The sequence below is a fragment of the Copadichromis virginalis genome, linkage group LG16, assembly GCF_057382275.1.
Source record: "Copadichromis virginalis isolate Kocher_CV1m ecotype Utaka linkage group LG16, C_Virginalis_male_GT1.1, whole genome shotgun sequence".
NCBI lineage: Eukaryota > Metazoa > Chordata > Actinopteri > Cichliformes > Cichlidae > Copadichromis > Copadichromis virginalis.
This window is the reverse complement of record NC_140633.1, coordinates 23156414-23180233: the sequence shown is the minus strand read 5'-3', so window position 1 is coordinate 23180233 and position 23820 is coordinate 23156414. Positions and strand designations below refer to the sequence as shown.

General features: G+C 39.0%; 1 protein-coding gene across 1 annotated transcript; it reads left to right on the top strand.

The window, feature by feature from the left end:
• The first annotated feature begins 1448 nt into the window (after nt 1–1448).
• Nucleotides 1449–4679, top strand: LOC146690795 (zinc finger MYM-type protein 1-like). The gene is made up of 3 exons (XM_085433888.1): nt 1449–1509; nt 1761–1814; nt 2243–4679. Exons 1-3 carry the CDS (start codon nt 1483–1485, stop codon nt 4544–4546), a joined length of 2385 nt encoding a protein of 794 aa, XP_085290014.1. The 5' UTR covers nt 1449–1482; the 3' UTR covers nt 4547–4679.
• The last annotated feature ends 19141 nt before the right edge of the window (nt 4680–23820 follow it).

Below are 23820 nucleotides of genomic sequence, written 5' to 3'. Positions count from 1 at the left end.
TGACAGTGAATTAAAAAGTGTTCAAGGATTCAAGGGTTTTTATTGTCATTTCAACACATCTGTTCACATGAGGTCAAACAGAATTTTAGGTCCCATTTAAAGCCAACAAGAATAAATACACAACAGGAGAAATACATACAAAAACAAATGCTAGAAACATTTACAGTGTAAATTAAGTGGAAACAAAAACATGACAGTAGGAAATTCAGCTATGATTCATTCATCATGTGGGCGATGTAATTATCTTTTGCATCTTTGGTGAGTTTTTTTTAAAGAACGCCTCATGTTGGATATCATTTTCTATAATGTTGTAGTTCAACTTTAAAAAAAAACAACAACTTTAAAGTAAAATTTAAACAAAGTTCAAAAGATTAACAAGACAAACTGGCATCATTAAATGATGATGGACCTAAACTGTCAATAAAATACACTTTACTTTTTGAAAGTGAGTGAAAACCTTGAATGAAATTAACCTGTATGGATAGAACATTAAGTACAGTTATGTAAAAGATGAGTAAGTCAAAATGTATAGCCTTTAGCTGCTCAGCAATTGCTTAAATAACTATGAAATCAACTATATTCACTTGCTTTTAAGCCACGATTTGTGCAACCACCTTCCTGATTGGCTTAAAAACGACATTTTAGAGTAGTAGGATACACCATTCTTAAGCATTTGCCCATTAATATGAAGAATTAATGTAAATCTGGCACTGCTTAGAATTTTCAGCCAGTGTTACCTAATAAATAAGTTTGAGTCTACAAGTCATAAACTAGTCACGTAGCCACTAAACCTGGGAAATTATTCCTAATAGAACTCATGTTCTCAAATTCAGCTACTTTTGACTCCTCCGAGCTATCCTAAAATGGTTTTGCTCCGCAGGTCATGTTTGTTATTATGTTTTTTTTTAAGGATGAAAGAAATTGTTAGAACTATTTTCTGTGACACCTTTTCTTGCCTTGTAGCTGTAAACACAAAGTGGTGTAGCAGTAGTACAGAGTTGCTTGCGGAACAGATTTTTTTATTGCAGAGTTTTTACATTCCTGTTTTCTTTGCTTGTAACCAGTGGCGTCGTTAGGCCTATTTTAGGGGTGCTGAAGCCTCCCTAAAATATTCTTAAGCCCCCCTAAATAATTTGGTGGGGTTTTTTTTTTTTGTTTTTTTTGTTTTTTTTTTAACTTATTCGATTTTTTTTTTACAGAACTTGCAGACAAATTCAATATAAAGATGCAGGAATATGAGTTTAAAGAAATAATAATATAAACCTGTCGCTATTCACACAAATATGATCATAACTCGGTTGGTCCCTTTCGCTTTACACTGTTAAGGTAGCGTCAGTGCTTCGTTATCCAATCCCTTCCAGTTGTTCACAGGGGACATCCACATGACTGAAAATCCAGTCCTCGTTTTCACTGCTACTTTACACTCCGCTCGTATACACCTGCAGAAACACTAAGCATGCATGTGGCAAACGGCAAGAAATCATGGATATACGCAAGTTTTTCAAGAAAGTAAGTCTTCATCACTGGCTGGTAGTAACAATTAGTTAGCTCCAGCTAACAGCAGAGAGTCCCATGTAAATAATGAACCAGGTGCTCCCCATTTTGTAAATAAAAACCTGGCTAGCGCACTAAGTTAAATTGTTAGCATAATGTTAATTTCTGTCACTCGTTTTAGCTCTGAAAAATCCAGCTGAGCTCATTCAGGTATGGTTATCATCAGTGGAAATAATAATAATCACTCCATCCCCATTAACCTGTAGGAGTCAGGGCAGAGGAGCACAGAGAGGCAGAGGGGAGAGACGTCTGCTGGAGAGGTGAGTCAAAGGACGGAGTCATTTGTGATGGAGACAGTCTGATTAGAATTTTATGGGACTCAATATGGATATGAAATATGAAACATTTCAGTCACGGTACAACATATAAGACCTGTTTAACTTGAGCTTTTATTTAGGAGAGTCAAGGTTAGAAAGTGGAGAGAGCAAAGAGAGAGATATGTATATAAGTCAAATTAGCCTGACTCACATATTTTTGAGGGTTCTATTTTAATATTACTTCAATTCAAGTAATTTAGTAATATTTTTCAGGGCTTTAAATTGCAACCATTTTAGTCACATGCGTGCTCAAAATATAATGTTTGTAACTTCAAAATATTTGGGAGCAACAAATTACTGTGGAGCGGGAGCAGAAGTCATGATATTAGCAATTTACATTACAATTCAGTATGTTTTAATGTATCTTGAAGGGTGAGGCAGAAGGAGTGGCTGAGGGAGAAAAAGGTCAACAGGCAAGTTCAAGTCAGAGAGAGCAAGGAGAGACAGAGGAGCTGCAGCAAATAGATCGAGAGGCAGAGGAAGATCAAGTTATTACAGAGAGAGGAGAGCAAACAGGCCAAGAGAGGGAAAATGATGAAGCAGCTGCAGCAACTCATTCTACTACAGGGTTTGATTTAGGTGACAAAGACACAGGGCCCAGACAGGTGAAGCTGAAGAGCTATCCACATGATACTTTTGGTACACAGAAGCGAGCATTTAACCACAGCTGGTTTGAAAAGCACAACTGGTTAGAATATTCAGTCAACCAGAATGCAGCTTTCTGCTTCCCATGTAGAGTGTTTGGCAAAAACATCAAACATGATAGTTTGGTCAGTAACGGTTGCAAGAACTGGAAGAAAGCTTTAGTCATCTTTGGCAAGCATGAGATGGCACAAACACATAAGGACAGTGTTGTTACATGGAAAAGCTACCAGGGAACTAGCAAACAGGGAAACGTTGCACAGATGATAGCAACTGCAAATGTGAGTGAGATAGTCGAAAGAAGAGAGTATCTCAGACGAATTGTTGCAGTCACCTCTATGTTAGGGAGACAGGGACTCCCTTTTCGTGGTCATGATGAAGGTGAAGACAGCCCAAACAGAGGGAATTTTCTTGCGTGCATGGAGCTTTTGAAGGAGTTTGATGCTTTTCTTCAAAAACATAATCCCCCATCAAATGCACAGTATATCTCACCAACATCCCAGAATGACATGATTGACTGTTGTGCCCAGGAAGTTACTAGTGTCATTGTATCTGAAATGACAAAGTCTAAAGTCTATTCCATCATGGTGGATGAGGCAAGGGATAAAAAGGCAGAGCAGTTAGCTGTTTGTGTCAGGTACGTGTCAGAGGGGGCAGTGAAGGAGCGTTTCCTTGCACTTGCAGAGATAAAATCATTTGATGCCCAGTCCATTGCAAATGAGATTCAGCAGCAGATCCAAAACTATGGTCTTGCAGAGCTTAAGTGTGTAGCACAAACATATGATGGTGCAGCCGTTATGAGTGGCTCCACTGGAGGTGTACAAGCACATTTTAGAAGGCTCCATCCTGAGGCTATCTATGTGCATTGTTATGCTCATCAACTCAACCTGGTTTTGTGCAATACTTGCAAGGCTGTCCCAGAGGCTGTGGAGCTTTTCAGCTTGTTGGAGTGTGTGTATTCTTTCTTCAGCACCTCCCTAGTCAATCATCATAAGTTCATGGAGACTCAGGCAAAGCTTGGATTGACAAAAACTGAGCTTGTGCAACTTTCAAACACTCGCTGGGCATGTCAGTTGCGATCAATCAGTGCAGTTCTTGAGACATTGCCTGCCATTTTGGAGTGCCTATCTGCAATTGGATCCCCCATAGCTGTTGGTCTCAGAGCAAAGCTCTACAAGTTCTCAGCAGTCTATGCACTACTGATGTTTCAGTCGATTCTGTCTGTAACCGAAGGACTCCACAAATTCCTGCAGAAAGAGACTTTAGACCTGGCAGAAGCTTTTATCTGCAAACAAGCTGTGTGTGACACACTTAAGGGCAAACACTCAGATGCATTTGCTACAGAGCTGTATGAGAAAACCAAGGCCCTGTGTAACACCCACAGTATCCCTGAACCAGGTGCCAAGACAAGGCACAAACAGAGGAAAATGGAGGATTTTGTCCTGGAGGCAACTGTGGGTTCACGCACTGAATTGAACAACTCAGACACATTGAAAAGAGAGTTACTTTTCCCTTGTGTGGATCGGATGGTTGGCGAGCTTGATCAAAGATTTTGCAGTGTAGATGCAGGGCTGCTAAAAGGCGTCCAGGCATGCAGTCCTAAATCTGAGAACTTCTTGAGTGAACCACACTTGAATGAACTTGCAAAGCACTACAGACTTGACCTGAAAAAAGAGGAGGTTCTGGTGGCCAGAAACTTTCTTACCCGGAAAACAGAGGCTGGATGTCCACCCAAAAATATGTTGTCTGTGTACAACCTCCTTGATTCAGACATGTTTCCCTCTCTGAAGGCAACCATCCAAGTTGCCCTAACAGTGCCTGTCAGCAGCTGCTCGTGCGAACGGTCCTTTAGTGCACTGCGTCGGCTGCACTCCTGGCTGCGTCAAACAATGGGTCAGAAAAGACTTCACAGTCTTGCAGTCATGTCTATTGAAAAAGACACGCTTCAGCATCTGAGTCACAACAGAGTGATTGACCGATTTGCCACTCTTAAAAACAGACGTCATTCTTTGATGCTTCCACCCACCAAGTAACTGGTGATTGCAGCCAGAAAAATGTACTTTTTTATTTTCAGTTTTTTTCTTGTTATTGATGCAGCAAACACATTTCCTCTGTTTTTTTGTTGTACTGTATTATAAAGCAGACTGAAATAAAACAATAGATCTATTGGTGGCCTAGGATGTTTAATCTGTCCAAAAAAGTAGGAAAACAATTTCTCAGTCTTTGTTTTCTGTTTGTGAAATTTTGTGCTCATTCACTACGTTCGTTCATGTCGTGTGCATCTCTTGGGGGCTAAGCCCCCCCTGTCCTTAAAACCTAGTGACACCCCTGCTTGTAACTCAAGAGTGTGTTTGCTACTGACAGTATGGCATTTCAATGCAATTTCCTAAATCCCACTCATGGAAAAACAGTGTATGCATCACTTTTCACGGTTAAAAATTATTAATAAAACATGATTAAATTGTGAGTATTTTCATATTGGATATATGTTGTACGAATTTGCAAGTTGATTCCTGCAATCTATTGACATGCATGGAAATCAGTGCAATGCCGGAATTTTTGCTTACATATCAGTGTCTAGGAACATGATAAAAAAAAGCTGAAATGAGCCCTTGTGTGGTGAGACTGCAGGTGTGCTGACCATTCTTAAAGTGTTTGTTCCTTCCCGTTCTATCTTTCTTTTTCTTTGTGGCTCCCTGAAAATGTTGTTGGTGCTTTAATCTTGCCAGCTGCCCTAAACAAAAAGCCGCTTCAAGGACTCTTTGTTGGACAGTGCCAAAAAGAAAGGCAAAAAAACCCCACAGCTGGTTGAAATATTTTAACAGTAATAATTCCCAGATGCACTGAGCAGATTTAAAATTGAAGTGTGTGATTATCTGAATTAAGGGGGAAAACAGAATAAACCTGAAGTGAAGCTCAGGCCACAAGCAAGTGCCCTAATTCCTTTCTCTCTCATTCTGTCACATCCTTTAAGTCACTTGCTGGGGAGAGAAGAGTGATATGGGGTGACAGGGGCGGAAATGAGCACTATAAAAGACAAATTCAATCAACTCTACATCTGTCTGCATGTGTGGGAGCACTTGATGATGTCCCAGGAGGAGCTGGAGGACGCAGCAGGCCACTCTTATGCCACTGCCTCCTGCAGGGGGAATTAGAAGTGAATGAATGGAGGGAGAGCATTGTGCTATGCCTGAAACTTGCCAGCAGAGAGCATTCTTCCCTTAGGAAACATCACATTCTGACAGAGTAGCAATCGTGCAATATTTCCATGGCAGCTTGATATTTTTGAGCATTTGAATATTTGCAAGACACTCACATTAAATAAATAATTAAAATACAATGTGTGCATGTCATAAGATCACTGGAAACACAATTTTAAAGTTAAAATAACACACAAGGAAAATGTATTTACATTCGATCAACAGCACATAGTGCTTATAACAATATACCCAATCTACACACCCATCAAAGATAAAAGAAGCACATTCAAAGGGAGTTGCTGTTCTGTCATAAGGTAGAGAGGAGTCAATAAATACCTTCCCTTTTCTTCACAGATCTGAAAAAACTATAAAGAGAATTCACATTTTGGGACTTTCAAGTCAGTGCCATGCCCGCAGCTACAAATTTCACAGTTCTGGGGTTGCAGGAAGCATGCTTTTGAAGTTGATATGATTCAGTTTCTCATTTAGCACCATTTTCTCTGGATTCAAACGTAACTCATTGGAAAGTCAAATAAATCCTTTATCCATCTAAGGAGATAACGAAAATAATGTTTTCAGGTTAACCCTAACCAGTGCAAACGTGTTTCAGAAATAGGCGCTCTCTGCCACAGAGACACAGTTTAATAGATTGTGTGGAAAAAGTACAATTATTATCATCTTAGATTGGATGATTATGCACAATGAATTCTGAGTAACAGTCAAAGCAAAGTGATAAAAATTCTCCTATTTCTTTCTTCATATCTCACCAATAACAAGATATTTATTGAGTCATTACCCTGCTATAAACAAAAGTAAGTAAAGAGAGAATAATCATTAGGCTTAGACACTTTTCAAATGCAACCAGTATTTCAGCAGTTAATCGAGGAGGCTCTGGTAGAGTGAATGCTCTCTCAGTAATCCCGTCTTATTTGCATTTCAATTCTTTTCCTTTTCTCAACCTAATCCATTGCAGTCTGAAAGTAGCCTAAGCTCCATCAACATTTCTTAACTTATCTCAACATAGGCATAGTACTCTCTGTCTGCTATAATTCCTTAATTTACCTTTCAGTATAAACAGACAAATCCTAGTGTCACATATTCTTTAAAAATTGATGAATTACCTTACAGTTACTAGCCAAGGGAGAAATCTATTTCATAGACTCGAGTCTTGAATTGGCTCCTTGACATTGTCAAGTGAGGGGAATAGGTGTGGATTAACCAGATATATGCAAATGATTTCCCCTGCGGCGTTATGTCAAATGATCCCCATCACAGTTTTGAAAGGACTAAATACTGCCTGTGTCTTAAGTGTTTCTGTATCACTCTCTCTCACTGTCACTTCCTTTCTGACCTCTTCAGTGTTCAATAGCACGTGTGGCTCCTTGCCTTTAAGATTCCAAACACATAGACTGCGCTTAACCAACTGCTTCAGGAACATGGCTGATAGGGAGTGTTTGCATTCCCCCCTCGTCTCAGCTGCTATTGATAGACCTTAAAAAAAAGTGAACGAGGTGAGGGTTTGCTGCTTGGCTCCACATTTATTAGGAGATAAATGTTTTCGCCTGAAGAACACGGTGAATTTTGTTTGATGTGTGGTGTAATTTTCTTTATTTTCTCTTTATTTTTATTTATTTATTTCGTTTTTATCCCTAAGAAAATAAAGAGAATGTTTTTCATGGGCTATACAAGCTTTAATCCATGCAATTGCACGAGCCAGCACTGGCCCACGGACCATCTTAAATCGTCCCCAGGAATATTCTAAAACTGAAGCAAAACAACCCTCCAAAAAATCTATAAGAAGCCTGATTATGATAAGAAATCCTGAGGCTAATGAATGAGGCTATACTCAAATCCACTCCACTGTTTTTCTCATCCACCTGTGTAGCAGTCAGAGAACTGACAAGATGTAGCCTAATTTAATTGCTGATATAGATGGATGGTTTTTATGTTGTTCAACATTGTTTTATATCGTCATTGTAGCTATATTCCATGTTATGCTCTGTTACACAATGTGTGGCTCTAATTTTACTTTAGCTATGTCAGTATGGCCCTCTGGTAAAATGTATATTTCCCATCTCTGCTTTAGTTTCACATGGACAGAGAAAAATAATCACTAAACAAGAGGTGATACTATTCTGTTTCAGCCTTTGACATGACAAAGCTCTGGGATGCTACGATTTCTATTAGGTCAGTTTCTCATGTATGGTGGTAGCAGTTAGTTGTTCCTTTCCAAAGAAAAAGATTGCAAGTAGCCCAAGAAAAGATCCATCATGACTAGAAGGGCCTTTACAAGGAAACAGTTGAATAAGAGAAGCAAAACAATGATAATATGCAGCTTGGTTATTCAGTTCAAAAGTTCATCGGGAATAAACATTTGCAAATGAAAAACTCCTGTAATTAAAGCATATGCTGTTGCAATTAAAATCTCCTTGATCATACAGCAGGGACTATTTTTAGCAAGCTTGTAAAAGCATAAGGTACTGGGGGAAAATGGTTCTTTGTTTCAATGCTAATTAATATTATTTGTCTTCCTCCCTGTGAAAGATAAGTTCAAGATGACACTTGCGCAAACAGAGTTGCATAAGCACAACGCTGTCCCTCTACACTCATCACTTGGTCACACAGATCATTACAGCCCAAAGCAGGATTGATGCAAGCTCACAAAGTCAGTGGAACTGTACAGCAGAGTCAATACAGTAATACAGTCGCACCATGGCATTTGCAAAGGGGTCATGGCATTATAAAACTTCGTAATCATGCAAATTCTGGCTGGCACGTCACAAAGAATTTCAAGGTCAGTTTTGGTTTACTGCACTGCAACGGCCCTGAAAGTTTTTTTTTTTTTGTTAATAAAGTGATTTCAAATCCCCATTTTAATACCATTTATGTAAACACTGATGAAGATTGCCACTTTATGGGTGTAAAATTGGCTACCCACACACAAATGATTACAACAAAGTGATAGACATAGCCTATATTTTGTGAATGATGTGACAAAAGCCGGTGTCTTTTTTATCAAAAAAGCATGCAGCTCATGGTTTGTTCAAGTTCCTCTAGAAATAAAAATAGTCTTGGAACCACACATGCTCCTAAGTCATCATATATTCAGCAGCTTGTTACCAAGTATGCCTGTCTGCCTTTTGGCACGAAGCAGGTAGTGCACAGATGACTGTTGCTGCAGGAACCAAGGGTGAGGAGAGCAGTCAGTGAGCTGAGAGATCCAAAAAATTTCCTTTGACCTGAGGGGAACTGGAGACTGGTTATAATTATCTATTGGTGTGACATCTTTTATATTACATGTAGCCTTTTATTTTTATTGTTAATATAAAACATAGATAACTGCCGTGTGAATAATGAACAAAAAAAGCATTAAAGCCAATTGAGTCAATTAAAAAAATATTCGTTTGGAACACCAGATTTTGTGAGTTCTTTAACTGCCACAAGGTAAAAGACATTTTCATTTGTTGCTTTTGAACAATGAAATCATAAAGCCTTAAGCAATATCTACAAATCCAAGAGCTTATAAGCTTCACATTGAATTAAAAGACTGATGTATTTTTTTTACGTGGTTATATGGGTTCACTTATTCTCTTTCAATTAACAGGGCCTAAAAACTTTCAACAAAAGCTGAGTCACAGCACTGAAACTTCAGCCTGACACATATCAGGATTCAGGCTGCTTATCGTGCAGTATGGGTGAAGGTGAGAAGAGAAACAGCTGCAACAAACAGAACAGGAGTTGCAATTTTGGCACGAATCAATGACACCCTTACTTTGGGCGCATTAAGCTCAGTGCACCAACAGCTTATACACAAGGATAAAGATCACTTGCAGGTTTTAAGTATCAAAGTCCTTGAGAGATGTTCAGAATCAGAATCAGAAACTTTATTGTCATTGTCATGAGAACAACGAAATTAAGAATGGTCCCCGATCATTGCATCATCCCTAGCAATATCAAAATATAAATAAAACAATAAAATTCAATAAATAAAATAGATAGAATACTTAAAATACTAATAAGATATAACAGTAAAACATTCACATACATTCCCACACACATGCTTCAGACCGTGCATAGATTAACACAAGAGTGGCGTGATGGACATTTTTTTGTAGTATTCAGATGTGTTATTGCAGTTGGATAACAGCTGTGTTTGAGTCTATTAGTCCTTGCTCTGATTGCCCTGTACCGTCTGCCTGAGGGCAACAGTTCGAACAGGGAGTGGCCAGGATGTGAGGTGTCTTTTATGATGTTTTGGGCCTTTTTAAAACAGTGGGCGTTGTGTAGAACTTCCAGTGTGGGGAGAGGGCAGCCAGTGATCTTTTGGGCGGTGTTAATGATCCCTTGGAGTGCTTTCCTCTGAGCCCCTGTGCAGCTAGTGTACCAGATGCATATGCAGTAAGTTAGAACACTCTCAATGGTGGCTCTGTAGAAGGACACCAGCAGTCTCTGTGTGATGTTATTCCTCCTGAGAATTCTCAGGAAGTACAGTCTCTGTTGGGCCTTTTTCAGCAGCTCGGAGGTGTTCACACTCCAGGAAAGGTTCTCCTCTATATTGACTCCCAGGAAGCGGAAGCTTGCCACCCTTTCTACACAGTCCCCATTTATGAATAGTGGTTGGATCTCTGCCTTTTTCCTTCTGAAGTCTATTATGAGTTCTTTGGTTTTTGAAGTGTTGAGGAGGAGGTTATTGGCCTTACACCATGACGTCAGCTGCTCCACCTCGTCTCTGTACATAGACTCGTCTCCCTTGGAAATGAGCCCCACCACTGTGGTGTCATCTGCAAATTTCACAAAGATGTTGCTGTGGTGGCGAGGAGTGCAGTCGTGTGTGTAGAGAGAGTAGAGCAGTGGACTGAGCACACAGCCCTGGGGTGAGCCAGTGCTGAGACTCAGGGCTGAGGATGTGTGATGGCCAACTCTGACTCTCTGTCTACGGCCCGAGAGGAAGCTATTGATCCACATGCAGGTGCTGTATGGAAGCCCCAGGTCTTGTAGCTTGGCCACCAGTTTGTGTGGAAGGATGGTGTTAAAAGCTGAGCAGTAATCCACGAAGAGCATCCGCACATAGCTACCATGCTCTTCCAGGTGAGTTAATGCAGCATGGAGTGCTGTGGCTACAGCGTCTTCCGTGGATCGGTTTGCTCTGTAGGCAAACTGGTGTGGATCCAGGCTGCGGGGCAGGGCTGCTGTGATGTGTCTGCGGACCAGCTTCTCAAAGCATTTCATTACCACTGGGGTGAGTGCCACCGGTCTGTAGTCATTCAGGCCGGTGATGTGGGGCTTCTTAGGCAAGGGGACTATGGTGGAGGACTTCAGGCAGAGTGGGACAGTCGCCTGTGCGAGGGATTTGTTGAAAATCCTGGTGAAGATCCCAGCCAGCTGTCCTGCACAATCCCTCAATATTCGACCTGGCACACCATCAAAAGTCAATGAAATTACCAATTAATTATTTATGTGCAAAATGTCCTTCCAAATACTGCTCATCACTACGGTATCATACACATTCAAGTTGAAACTCTTGAACTTTGCAGCAATGCTCTCATTTTGAAAATCTTGTTGTTTCCAGGGCTCACTCTGTTGTTGTGAGTTGGTTCAAAGTTGCCACGTAAAGGATTCAGATAAAGGATGTGAAGGAATCATATACCATTCACATGCCATCTGTTTAACTAGCCAGTGCATTTATCACCATTACTGCTTCTAAATGTGACATTTCTGGTGTCCCATTTGGGCACTTTGACTGAAGAGGTATACATTTTACAATTTACAGTTTTAAATAAATGCTGAAATACTGAAGGCACTTTGTCGCCAAAATATAATGAATGCTGACACCCAAAAGCTTGTGTGCCATTTATCTTTTTGACAAACTTGAACTCCATTTATGTCATGTGTGTTGAAGTCAGTGACAATTTCTGGACCCAGTATATTTAAGGTGGCTGAGTTGAAGATGAAACGGGACTGGCAGAGCTCACAGGGCTGATGGTGGTGGCAGGAGTCACCATGACAAGGAAGGAAGAGGAGCAGAAGAACTGAGACTTGGGAAGAGGACAGAAGCTGTCACTATGTGGAGAAGCTTGGCTGGACTGGCAGGTGAGGTGGTGGAGTAATCTAACAGAATTGTTCAAATGTAAAAAGAAAAAAAAAAGAACAGAAGAAAATGAATCAAGACAAGCAGAAAGACCTGCAGTTTCTATCACTTAGCCAGGAAGAAGCAGAGAGTGACTGAAATGCTGAGTTAGATATACTGCCGGTGATGAGTTAATGAGAATCAAGATACATGGGAGAAGTTTTCTGTCAGTGTTTTCTGCCAAGAGCACTTGGAAGGTTTGACTCTTTTTTTTTTTTAAGTATTTTTAAAGTTCATCTTAGCACACTTAAAAATGACTGTAGTAACTGTTGCAATGATAATGCATTTTAGTATTATTTGTCTTTGTCCCTAAGGAGTCACAACAGAAGGCTTCACCTCTCTGAGCCTGAGTTCTTTCTGTTAAAAGGCAGTTTTTCCTTCCCACTGTTGCGAAGTGCTTGTAAAGGCAGCTTTCTTGCCACTTTGCTTTTGGTCCAGGTGTGTGGCAGTCTAGTTTTTCCACTGTGTGTACTGTAAAATGTTTACTTTATTTGCTTGATGTTTTGGTGCACTGCCTCTGTGTGGTTAAGAAGCAGAAATCATTCCGTGCATGTTTCTCATCTGCTTTGCTGCAAATAGTTCTTTAACTTGCTTTGGGAAATTCTGGGACACATGATGGGGCCTTTGCCTCAGGCTTGCTAACTAAAGGGTCCACTGACAAACCAACCCATTAAATTGAATCTGCAATTATTTTCCTGAATTATTCTTAGAAACTACAATGAGCCATCCAAGTAATTTGATTGCTTTTGAAAGAAACATTGCAATACGTATTCAGTTGAATTAATGTTTGCAGAGATGTAATGGATTGAACATGTTTGCTAGCAGCATATGCTATTATTTATGTTCTTAAAAATTATTTATGGCATAAAACCCATGATGCTAAGAGCAATTTATTAACCATGCTTGTTTTATTAATATATATATATATAAATGCAATCCACTATATGAATGGCAGCATCATTATTATCATTGGGAGCTGCCTAAAAATGTCCTGTCAGTAGTGTAGTAGATTAGTATATTAGAATTTTTAATTTTAATTTTTATAAGTTAGTTAAGAATGCTGCACAATTGCTGTGTAAAAGATACCATTCTAAAAACTGGTAGAGAATATAATTTAAAAAGTGAAAAGTTTTAAATATTATTTGAAAAAAAAAAAAAACATTTAAAAAGGTTTTTGGCAGGAAGACCTCAGGGCACAGTTCCCCCACTAACAGTAATAGGGAAAGTTGAAGGGAGTCCCATGGCTATGACTCACATAGAGAGAGAGAAAAAGCAGTGCAGGGAAACAAAACAAGAGACAAAAGGAAAGGGATTACAGAGGACACAGAGGCAGAGAGGGGGATGTACAACTAGCGATAATCACTGTGACTGTAAATATTAATGCTGTCATAAATAGAAGGGGGAAATGCTACATAGTGATGATGAAATGTTGCAACATCATGAACTGAAGCAAACATAGAACCCTGAAAGTTTAATCCTACATGTCTGTGATATAAAACCCTTTTCTCTGTTCTCGGCTTCAATGGATGAGCTGTTTGGACTTCAACTTGTGTTTGCATGAGGATAGAATTACAACATCACAAAAGCATCACGGTTATCTGTCTCATGCAATGCACAGGTATATTATTCTTTAGTGGTCTACCACAGATTAATGAACATGCAACCTTTGAGAGGAAATTAAACTTGTCCGCATGCTTTTAAGCATAAGGAAACAATCTTCTGCTTGATGGAAATTCATATTTTAGCATGTAATTATACCCCAGTAACCCTAATAGACACATTTAAAGTGATGCGCTAACAATTGCGTAATGATTAATTATATTATCTTTAACACTGAGGGATCAGGTATTGAGATGTGCAAGGGGGGTAATTACAGAGACAGAGCAGCACACTAATAAACACACACTTGAAAACGCTACACCCACCGCTGCTGGTTAATGAATTCTGTCCTTGCTTGCATTATATCATCAAGAAGTATGCTGCCGTAGACAGTTGATGAAAGGGATAGTGGAATTTAAAATCTTTCCAGTGTTCCAACTTCTATTCTTAAATAAGTGATGAGTTGTACATTGTAGCGCATTCACATTGCTTTGACAACTGCAAAACATTGTGCTCTGCTGCACATTATTGAAGAGCCTTTCCGTTTCATGACCTTGACGTTGTGAGAAATAGAGGATGTAAAGTGTGAGAGTGTATTGTATTGTCGGTGCAGCTCTGTTAAAGGGTAGCCTCAGTTAAATCAAAAACAAGTTGCTTCCTTCCTGAATTATATCCACCTTATCGCCTGATGGCAAGCAATGACTAATGGGCGTTTTGAATGAAGTGGTGTGCAAGAAGGACAATTTTTTTTCCTGCGGTGCAACAGTGGGTGCCAGAATGTTACTGTCGTACTGGAAAATAAATAATGAATAAAATGAGTGGTCAGTCAGCAAAAAGGCCAAAGTGAGCAGTAAATAAGAGGATATAGCAAAAGAGGGGGACAGGTGTCACGACACAACAACAAAACATAAAAAAGGAAGATTTACATTCAAAAAAGAGATTGAAAAAATAATTTTAGGTTAGCTATAAATGTCAGGTTCTATTCCAAAGCTGTCTTGTATTGCACAGACATTTTTTCTGTCAGAATGGGGGGGAGGGGGGGAGTCACTTTTCTTTTTGTTCCCTTACTCTCTGCACGTTCACCAAGCCAATGCAACTTTATAAAATCGCCTGTAAAGCCAGTTTTTTAAAATAGATTTGACTGCATGCAAATCCAGTTACTGACGTCATTCTTAAGGATTGATACGCTGCTGGACCTTTTGATCAGATGTTTTCAAGCTTCTGTCTTTAATGCTTATCAACATATCCTGCTGCTGATTAGGATCCATTCCTGCTTTAATCTGGACAACTTAATTATACAGGAGATGTCAGATTTCCAAGGATGTCAGTGTGGTAAATGCACAATGTCAATATTTGATGTTGCCACCACGAACAGAAAAGTTCAGGTTTTATGAGAGGGGCAGAAACACATGCATGCAAAATGCAGTTCATTCATTTAACATAAAGCTTTTTTTAATTATTAAAAAACATGTTATATTTAAAGATTGAACTATATTGTATATATTTAAGCAATTGACAAAAAATAATAAATAAATCAATACATTCAGAGGTTTATCATTTTTCTTTTAAATCAGCACCTTCAGGGTTTAGTAATGACACACAAAACTTAGGAAGAATAAATAGTATTTCAATGTGGTGAAAGTGCAAAACAAGGGGAAAGCCCAACTTAATATTACCTTACTGTTCTGAATCAAAGCACAAATTACTAGTTCCTTTAAAATGATTATGTTAGTTTAATATGGTGGTTTTTTTTACTCTGTGAACAGCACTAGGAGCCCTCCATAGCACTGTATTTAAGAATAATGAAGGAGTGAAATGTCCATCCATCTTCCTAAACTCAGGCAGGTTCCACCCTGGACAGGTCGATAGTCTGTTGCATGGCTAACACAGAGAGACACACAACCAGTCACACTCACATTCACACCTAGAGCCATGCAATTCAATTCTGTTTCCTCCACTGTACCCTATAGGAACCTATACTACATTATATATTTCCAGTTTTGAAATATTTGATCCAGAGAAACTGCTACTTTTTTCTTTTCCATGTTCTTCTTTTTCCTCTGCAGTACCTGAATTTAAGTTATACCACCCAGTATTTCAGTGATACAGATCCATTATTACCCTTTAAACAGCAAGGTGTACAAAACCTGCTGCTTCCAATCTTCAATCATCCCAGCAGGTGCTGGTTGAGCACAGGATTACCTTGATTAATGTAGTTAATATCCTCTGTTCTAATTATAAAATGTAGTGCGTACTGTAAAAGAAGTGGTGTGTGTTTCTACAGCAGCTACTTTCCACGCTTGACTGTTTTCCTCTGAATGAATGTTGCTTTGATCTGGTAGCCAGTGGCTAGGTGGGGAGTTTAACTGTGTTAAAACTAGTGGGAGAAATCTCGCTGTGGGAACAAGAACCCATCAAGATTGCAATTGCTATCGGCACCGCAAACACTCAAGAGAAGAGGAGGAGGGAATTTAGTTCAGTAATCTGCTCATCTGAGGCCTCGACTCATTCACCGCACAAGATGCTCATCACATCCAGTGACAAGAAAGACATTTGTCTTCTGTTTTTAGCTGCATTTCTGTGTCAAATCTGGAATTTTGAATATGCATGTAAAGCCCCACACAAACTCAGGTGTTTTCAAGTATGCAGGATATGTGATGAATTATTAACAGACATTGTGAGATCTAAAATAGTGCCTTTAAATAATTTACCCAAGCTCTTATGGGTTTCATATTGTAAACTAGTGTAGGGATTGATTTGTTGTCTCACATTGCCGAGGTTTTGCTTTAATAATTACAACAGCTGTTTAAAATGATTGCATTTTAATTTGTTTGCCATTCAGAGAAGCTGAATGTGGTATCGACATAAAACAGCATGTCTTCTGACCAAACAAAATGGTCTCAGCTGCAGCAGGTGGATTTGATGTTCCAAAGTGTATGCAAATATCAATTTTCCTGCCTACTACTTTATGTGTGCAGCAATACAAATCTACTATATTTTCAAAGGGTCTATCTAGAGTCCACAAACTTGCCTTGGGAGACATGTAATCTTAAGGCCTTTTAATTAAAGTGTTCAAAAAATGTTTTTTTTTTAACTACAGTTCACATCCTTTTGAATTCTTCTTAACATTGTCCTGATTTTTATGTGTTTTTTGGATGTGTGGTGTCAGGCTTGCAGTCACCTCAGTTGCTGTTCGCTGATGCTGCAGTTGCAGATCCAGCTGTGTTCAGGATTCAGCAGGGATTGTCAATGTTCTCTCTTAATGCGCTTTTACCCATTTTAGTGCTAACCTCAGCTATGTGTCATTTTTTTTGTAATAGCCCAGTTATTTTTTGCTTGCTTTTTCTTTTGTTGTTTCATGTGAACAATCATTTCAGTGTCGTGTAGCCTCACACGAGGCAATGGTATTATTGGTCTTTCAGTTGTTTTGTTACTGTTACTTGTTACAGTAATAAGTAACAGTAACAAAAAATGAAAGACCAATAATACTGCCTCGGGAACTGCACCCCAGGAAAAGAACCCTTATTATCTATCTGTCTGTCTGTCTGTCTGTCTGTCTGTCTATATAAATACAACTAATTGTGGGCCACTTGAGAAGACAATTTGCACAGAGTGCCCAGTAGGAAGGGGACCTCACTAAATATGACCAGCATTCCAACAACATTGCCCTCTATGGTAATAATAGGAAAAAGTAGATAAAGACAAACTGAGAGCTCCAATAAAACCAAATAAACAAAACAAGACAGGGAAACTCAGTTTAAAATACAAAACACTTGCGTGGTTGTATTTTGGCCAATACAAATACAAGAATCAAGTTAAAACACAATAAAGGTGAAATACAATAAACAAGGTCTAAACAAGACAGCAGCAGGGGAAATCTATAAAGAGTAGAAAAAGAATTGTTTTCCTAGGTCCACCTGACTAGTCCCAAACTTAATGCTGTGATCCTGCTAACCACAGGCAGGCATTTAGCAGCTAAAGACAGTCACAAAGAGAATGAAAAATCAGATTCACAAACATAAGGATTAGACTGTAACAGCAAGAGAGCTTCTAAATGTACTCTAAACACTTTAAATCCATTTTCCACATACCTGCAACCATCACTGCCATCAGCAACCAGAATAAGACCAAAAAGTCAAGACAGATTTATCGGCTACAGGTGCTCCTTATAATCAAGCTCTGCTTGGAGAAATAGATGTCAGGGTTAATGCTGTTCAAAAGCACTACTCAGATAAGAAACATTTTTCAGTAGCAATTCTCCACTCTGCAAACACTACATGTTAGAACAAGACTTGGAGTCTGTAACTGTGATAATCTTTATATGGCTGTGTTTTACGGCAAATGCTACTGAAAAATGCACACAGTGACAATGCTAACATGTCAGTGTTTAACAGGTAAAGTGTAAATGATTGCGCAACACAACACAAAATACATCCGTTAGCTATAATTGTTACAAAGGTGTCGTATGAAAGTTATTGGCTGTCTGTTGAGGCTGTTAGAGTCAATAAATCCACAAATGTCAATTTAAAACCTGTACTCTGGGGGCAAAAACTGCACACACACACAAAAACCACACAGTTCATTAGGATCCATCATCTGAGGACCATGGATGTGTGAAAAATATTAGAGAAGGGGTAGACTGAAGGATTTATAACACTAACATTGCAACCTAGAAAACAATAACACCAGCCTTTTCAAAAATATTCATTATTATCATTTAAATATCCACATTTTCACTCTAGGCTGGAGCGGAAGTGATAATATGAGAGTAATGGTACAGATAGACACTCATATTACTGAAAAAAGAAAGCAAATATACATAATAAACATTTAACAAATGAGAGCCTTTAAGATTTACTAAGATGATGGAGTTTTGAATGTGAGAATATAAAGTTGAGGTTGAAAGCACATACTGTTAAAAAAGTTATTCACAAAAGAGCATGACACACTTCCGGGCTGCTGTTTGTTTAGGTTTTGTGTTCTTATGACATCTTTCCAAGTATTCTAAAAGCATACTCTTTTGTCAAAAAAAAAGAAACAATCCTTGTCAAAATATGTGAAGTCTTTTAGTGGTTGACTGGACAAATTTGACACATCTCTTGGGAAATCTTGGCAGTCAACCAACAATAGCCTGTCAATTATCCAGTCAACAGTGAACGACTGAAGTTGTGTCTTACATAAATTGTTATGAGCTTCATCAGTATTAGCAGAGCTGACACATGCTTTCAGAAGGCCTTCTCAGTCTTTTGACTTGTTAAGAGCTGTGTAGCTGCACGATACTTAACACAAAGGAGAAACTTGAAAGAACTGTTTTGATGCACTTGCCACCAGCCTACAGTACACAGCCTTCAGCAAATAAAGCTTCTCAGGGTGGTTAATGAGGGAAGATATGAATGGTCAAATGTAGTTAATGCTGAGGCACTGGGTTAGTACTCTTTGAAGTGCTTCTTTTTGAATATTAATGTTATTCATGACCTATTTGCTTCTTTACTTTATGGAAATTCCTGATGGCCTTGTTGCCCTGATGCATTCATAGACGATATGAAAATGCTGCTGGCACAACAAGAAAATAATTAATAAGGGAGTATATTCACAAAGTTCTTAACAAGAGCACACAATAAGGCAATAACACTGCATTCACTTTCTTTTGGATGTCTGCGCAATTGTGCAAAATTAACATCAAATTCAGGATCTCATTATAGTACAACAAATAAAATTCTGAGTGAAGACATTTGTTTGACAGCTTGTATATGGCAGTACTCCCTGGGGTTCAGTAGATGGTTACCCAACACCCCCACCTTGCCATCTGTCTGGATCCATTGTAGCTTGTTGTAAATGCCACAGGATACTCAGAGGGAAGAGAGACAGAAACATAGAAAAGTGCTTTTAGGAACCACAGTACACCATAAGCCTGTCACGAGAGTTTTGAGTAGTATGCCTTGAACTATACACTGTTTAAAAAATTATCTTCAAGTTTAAATATAAAAGCATCTCAGCCACCAACTTTATTCCGGTGTTCGTGGCACTCACATAAATACGCCTTTCTCAGTGACCGAAATGCACTGAGAAATGCTGTTCGCAAAAATATGATGATGATTAAAATAACGGTGACACCTAATTAAACGTTGGTGCTTGAATTGCTCTTACATTTCGTACCAAGTCAGGTTAAGTACAAATAGCTCAGAAACTGCAACACATGGATAAAAAAAGAGATGAAAACAGAATAATATCTAGAAGGTGTTTACATTTTTTTCTATGAAACAACTTGAAGAGAACAGTGATCTAAGTGGACACTAGCCTGTGTCTGACATGCCAGGGGTTATGTTGCAGTTTTTTTAAGCCATGCCTCGTGCTGTGAAATTACTGAACCAGATGCCAAAAGAACATGTGGAGATGAAGGCCACAGTAGGTTCTCCTGTCACCCATAGTGTCTAGTCAACTGCAGTGTCCTTGAGCAAGATCAGTGGGTGTAGCATTATTTGACCCTGTGCCAGAGCAAAATATTGCAGTTTCAGTACTTATTAGCTCTTATATGACCCATCCTTATATTGCCTGATTTCACTTTACAGCTTGGTTATAATTAAAGAAGACATGACTCTGTAAAAGATTCAGGAAGCCCCCTCATCCATGCAATTTGTACCAGATAAAGCAAAGATGCTCTACGCAAGTCATTTTACTACCCTTGAACCCAAATCTACAGCTACTTGTGCTCTACCTTTAAGCACACTGCTGAGATAGGAGGCTGTTAATTGCTGCTGTGTGCCATACTTTTTTTTCTTTTTCTTTTTTCATGCTGTATATCAAGTTTGCTCTGTGAGTCCACAAAACCTCGATATTATGCATAAAAAATTAGAAATGCAATGTTGAACAAACATGACTTAGAAATTGGGATTATGTGTACATTATATGTCCAACCACAATTTAAATATGGATGCTGTGCAAAAAGTTGATAAAAACAGATTGGAGTGATTTCCAAATATCAAAGCAATAATTCATTTACATCAGAACTGTCAGGGCTCTGTGTGCAGGTGGATGGAGAGGTGGATCCAAATGCAGGATTCAGACACTAAATTGAAACTCAAAAACCTCAGCTTTATTGCTGGTGACAAAACAAAACATGAACTGACACTGAATCACTAGAGACTGAAACACACAGGCAAGTCTGATGGTACGACGTGACAGTGAGCACAGGAAAACACGGGGCTAATTTACACAGGGTGGTAATCAGGGAATGGGCAACAGGAGGGAGACACAGCTGGGAGAAATAGGACTAACAAGACAGGAGGAGCAAAGCTGGACACACTGACATAAGACACAATCCTACAAAATAAAACAGTAAGCATGAAACAAATCACAAAAATGCAGACTACACTCCAGAAGGCTGACTGAAAGAATATAACACATGAAACAGAGACGACAGTGACTTGAACTAAAGGCCAGAACACCAAGTAATGTAAAAGGAACAAAACCAAGAATAACCCTAAATGCAAAAACACAACTCAAAACCCCAACAAATCATATGTTTAGAAAAACAAAATAGAAACAGAAAAAGCTGGGTCAAAATTGACCCAGAACCGTGACAAGAACAAAGAAAACATGGCAAATGTTCACACTGAAGAAAAAACAAATAAAAAAAGCTCATTTTGAATTTGATGGCAGCAGCAGGTCTCCAGAGATTTGAGTGAGGGCCATGTTCACCACTCTGTAGCATCCCAACTTCTTTTAACAACACTCTGTAGAAGTCTGGAAGTGCAGAGACCAGATGATGGAGTTCTGGGAGAGGAATGGTGTGCTGTTCAACAATCCTGGGTCTTCATTGCATATTTTGCATTTCGTGATGTACCAAATATTTTCAACTGGTAAAAGGCCCGGACTGCAGGCAGGCCAGCACCCAGACTCTTCAACCACAAAGCCATGCAGCATGTGCTTTTGTCTTGCTGCAATATGCAGGGGTTTCTGTGAAAAAGAGGTAACCGAGAAGAGAGCTGCTCTAAAACCTGTATATATATATATAAAAAAAAACCACCCAGCACGCCCCTGCGGGCGGTTTATCCTTCAAGCTCGGGTCCTCTACCAGAGGCCTGGGAGCTTGAGGGTCCTGCGCAGTATCTTAGCTGTTCCCAGGACTGCGCTCTTCTGGACAGAGATCTCCGATGTTATTCCCGGGATCTGCTGGAGCCACTCGCCTAGCTTGGGAGTCACCGCACCTAGTGCTCCGATTACCACGGGGACCACCGTTACCTTCACCCTCCACATCCTCTCGAGCTCTTCTCTGAGCCCTTGGTATTTCTCCAGCTTCTCGTGTTCCTTCTTCCTGATATTGCTGTCATTCGGACGGACCTATGGATTCTTCGATATATATATATATATATATATATATATATATATATATATATATATATATATATAGTCCAGAGCACATCATGTTCATGTTTTCCAAAAAGAATTTCAAAATTCAATTTCTCTGATCACTGAACAGTTTCCACTTGGCTTCAATAAATCTTAAACAAGCTTTGTCCCAGAGATGAAGTTGCTTTTCTGGATCACATATGTTTTTTCATTGCATGACAGAGCTTTAACCTGCATTTGTGGATGGCATGGTGAACCGTGCTCACTGACAATGATTTCTGGAAGTGTTCGTGAGCCCATGTAGTGATTCCCATGCAGAATCATTCCTGTTTTTCATGCAGTGACAGAAGTGAAGATGCTATTTTTATACCTAATCATGTAATTGACCTGTTACCAATTAACTTAACTAATTAACTGTAAAATGTTCCTCCAGCTGTTACTTCTTTACCCCCCCCCCCCCCCCCCCCCATCTTAATATTTTTGTGGTGTGCTGCTGCCAAATTCAAGCTGAGTTAATATTTTCCATTTAATAGCACAATGTATTACAGTAAACAGCTGACATATTTTCTGTTTTTCACTCTGAACAAAATATGGGTGTACGAGGTTTACAAATTATTGTATTATTTTCATTTAAATCTTAGCGTCCCAACACTTTTAGTTGTGACTTGTAGTGTCTATTCAGCTGCAGTGTTACTCAACAGGAACAGCAGCTCGTTGTACTTGACCCTTTTCCACGGCAAAAATATTGGAATTTGAATGAAGATTAGCTCTTATATTGCCCTTGCTTATATTGCTTTGGGTTTGTGGCTCGGTTATAATGAAACAACATCAAACTATGTCAAAGATAACACCAAATAAATGGAAGATAAACCACAAAAGTCAGTTCATTACCCAGGCTACTTGTGCTGTACCTCTAAGCATAATGGTGAGATAAGAGGCCTTTGTACCAGCTGGTAATGTACCCAGCCTTCATACTGCAGATCAAGTCTCTTTTGAATTGTCCACAAAACCTTGACATTATGCATAATAAAAAAGAAAAATCCAGTGATGATTTAACAGTTCTGTTGCAAAAGAGAAGCATCTCAGTGGGAATTCATCATTTAAAGAGATTAAAATCTGAGCACAGCGTTGTGACACTAATTTTCTAATGTTTAGCTGTTATCACTTTATAAATCTGGTACAAAATGTTCCACTTGAAGGTTTGCATTAAGGGTTTAATTATGGATTGAATGTTAGCCTATTAGAAAGAATGCATAACTGGAGTAATATTACACACAGTTATTAAGTGCACTTTTTAATGTGATGTTTTTCTGTCCAAGGAGAAATATGCAAAAGGCATACGGTACGTGAGAGGCCTTAGTCTTTTCAACGTTAAAAATGTTTGATCTGATTCACTGTTACTCATCAAAACAAACTAAACAATCACACATTTAAAGGCAAGGGTGAGCTACTTCCCCCAGCTGTCTATTTGACTCGATGGCATGGTCAGGAAGGAGAAGAGGGAAATATGCAGCAGTGAAGAAGTACATCTGCATTTAAATTCAGAGTGCCACAGTACATGGACAATCTATAATAGTCCACTCACGCATCATAGAGCTCCATTGAGCAGTTTCACAGCCAAGTCAGATTTATCTTGACATTTTAAATTTTGGAAGTGTGACACATCTAGAAGAGACTGTATAAAATAATCATAAATATGATTACAAACCGCTTTAGCTGAGAGAATGTGTGTTTTCCATTTAAAGCAGACCAGACTGTAAATAAAATGCATAATCTTGCCCTACAGTTTTGTTTGAATGGCTTCTGTAGAAGCAAGTGTCTGATCTTAAGAACATTACCATTGTTCAGACACGGATGCTTTTTCACTGTGAGGTTTATGTCTCTCCTTCTCCTCAACTGAAGGAGGATACATGAACAGGGCCCTTTCAGGTCACATCTTTTTCAAATCACTGGGAGACGTTCTTGTAGTGGCTCATGCTGGTGTGCTGCATTTAAATAAATGTATCACGAAACCAACAAACAAAAAGAAGAT

Excerpts from the sequence above, each read along its gene's own strand:
- LOC146690795 (XM_085433888.1), top strand. The coding sequence starts at position 1,483 with ATGGATATACGCAAGTTTTTCAAGAAA. Across the intron at positions 1,510-1,760 it reads TACGCAAGTTTTTCAAGAAA|GAGTCAGGGCAGAGGAGCAC; the intron begins GTAAGTCTTCAT and ends ATTAACCTGTAG. Across the intron at positions 1,815-2,242 it reads GAGAGACGTCTGCTGGAGAG|GGTGAGGCAGAAGGAGTGGC; the intron begins GTGAGTCAAAGG and ends TGTATCTTGAAG.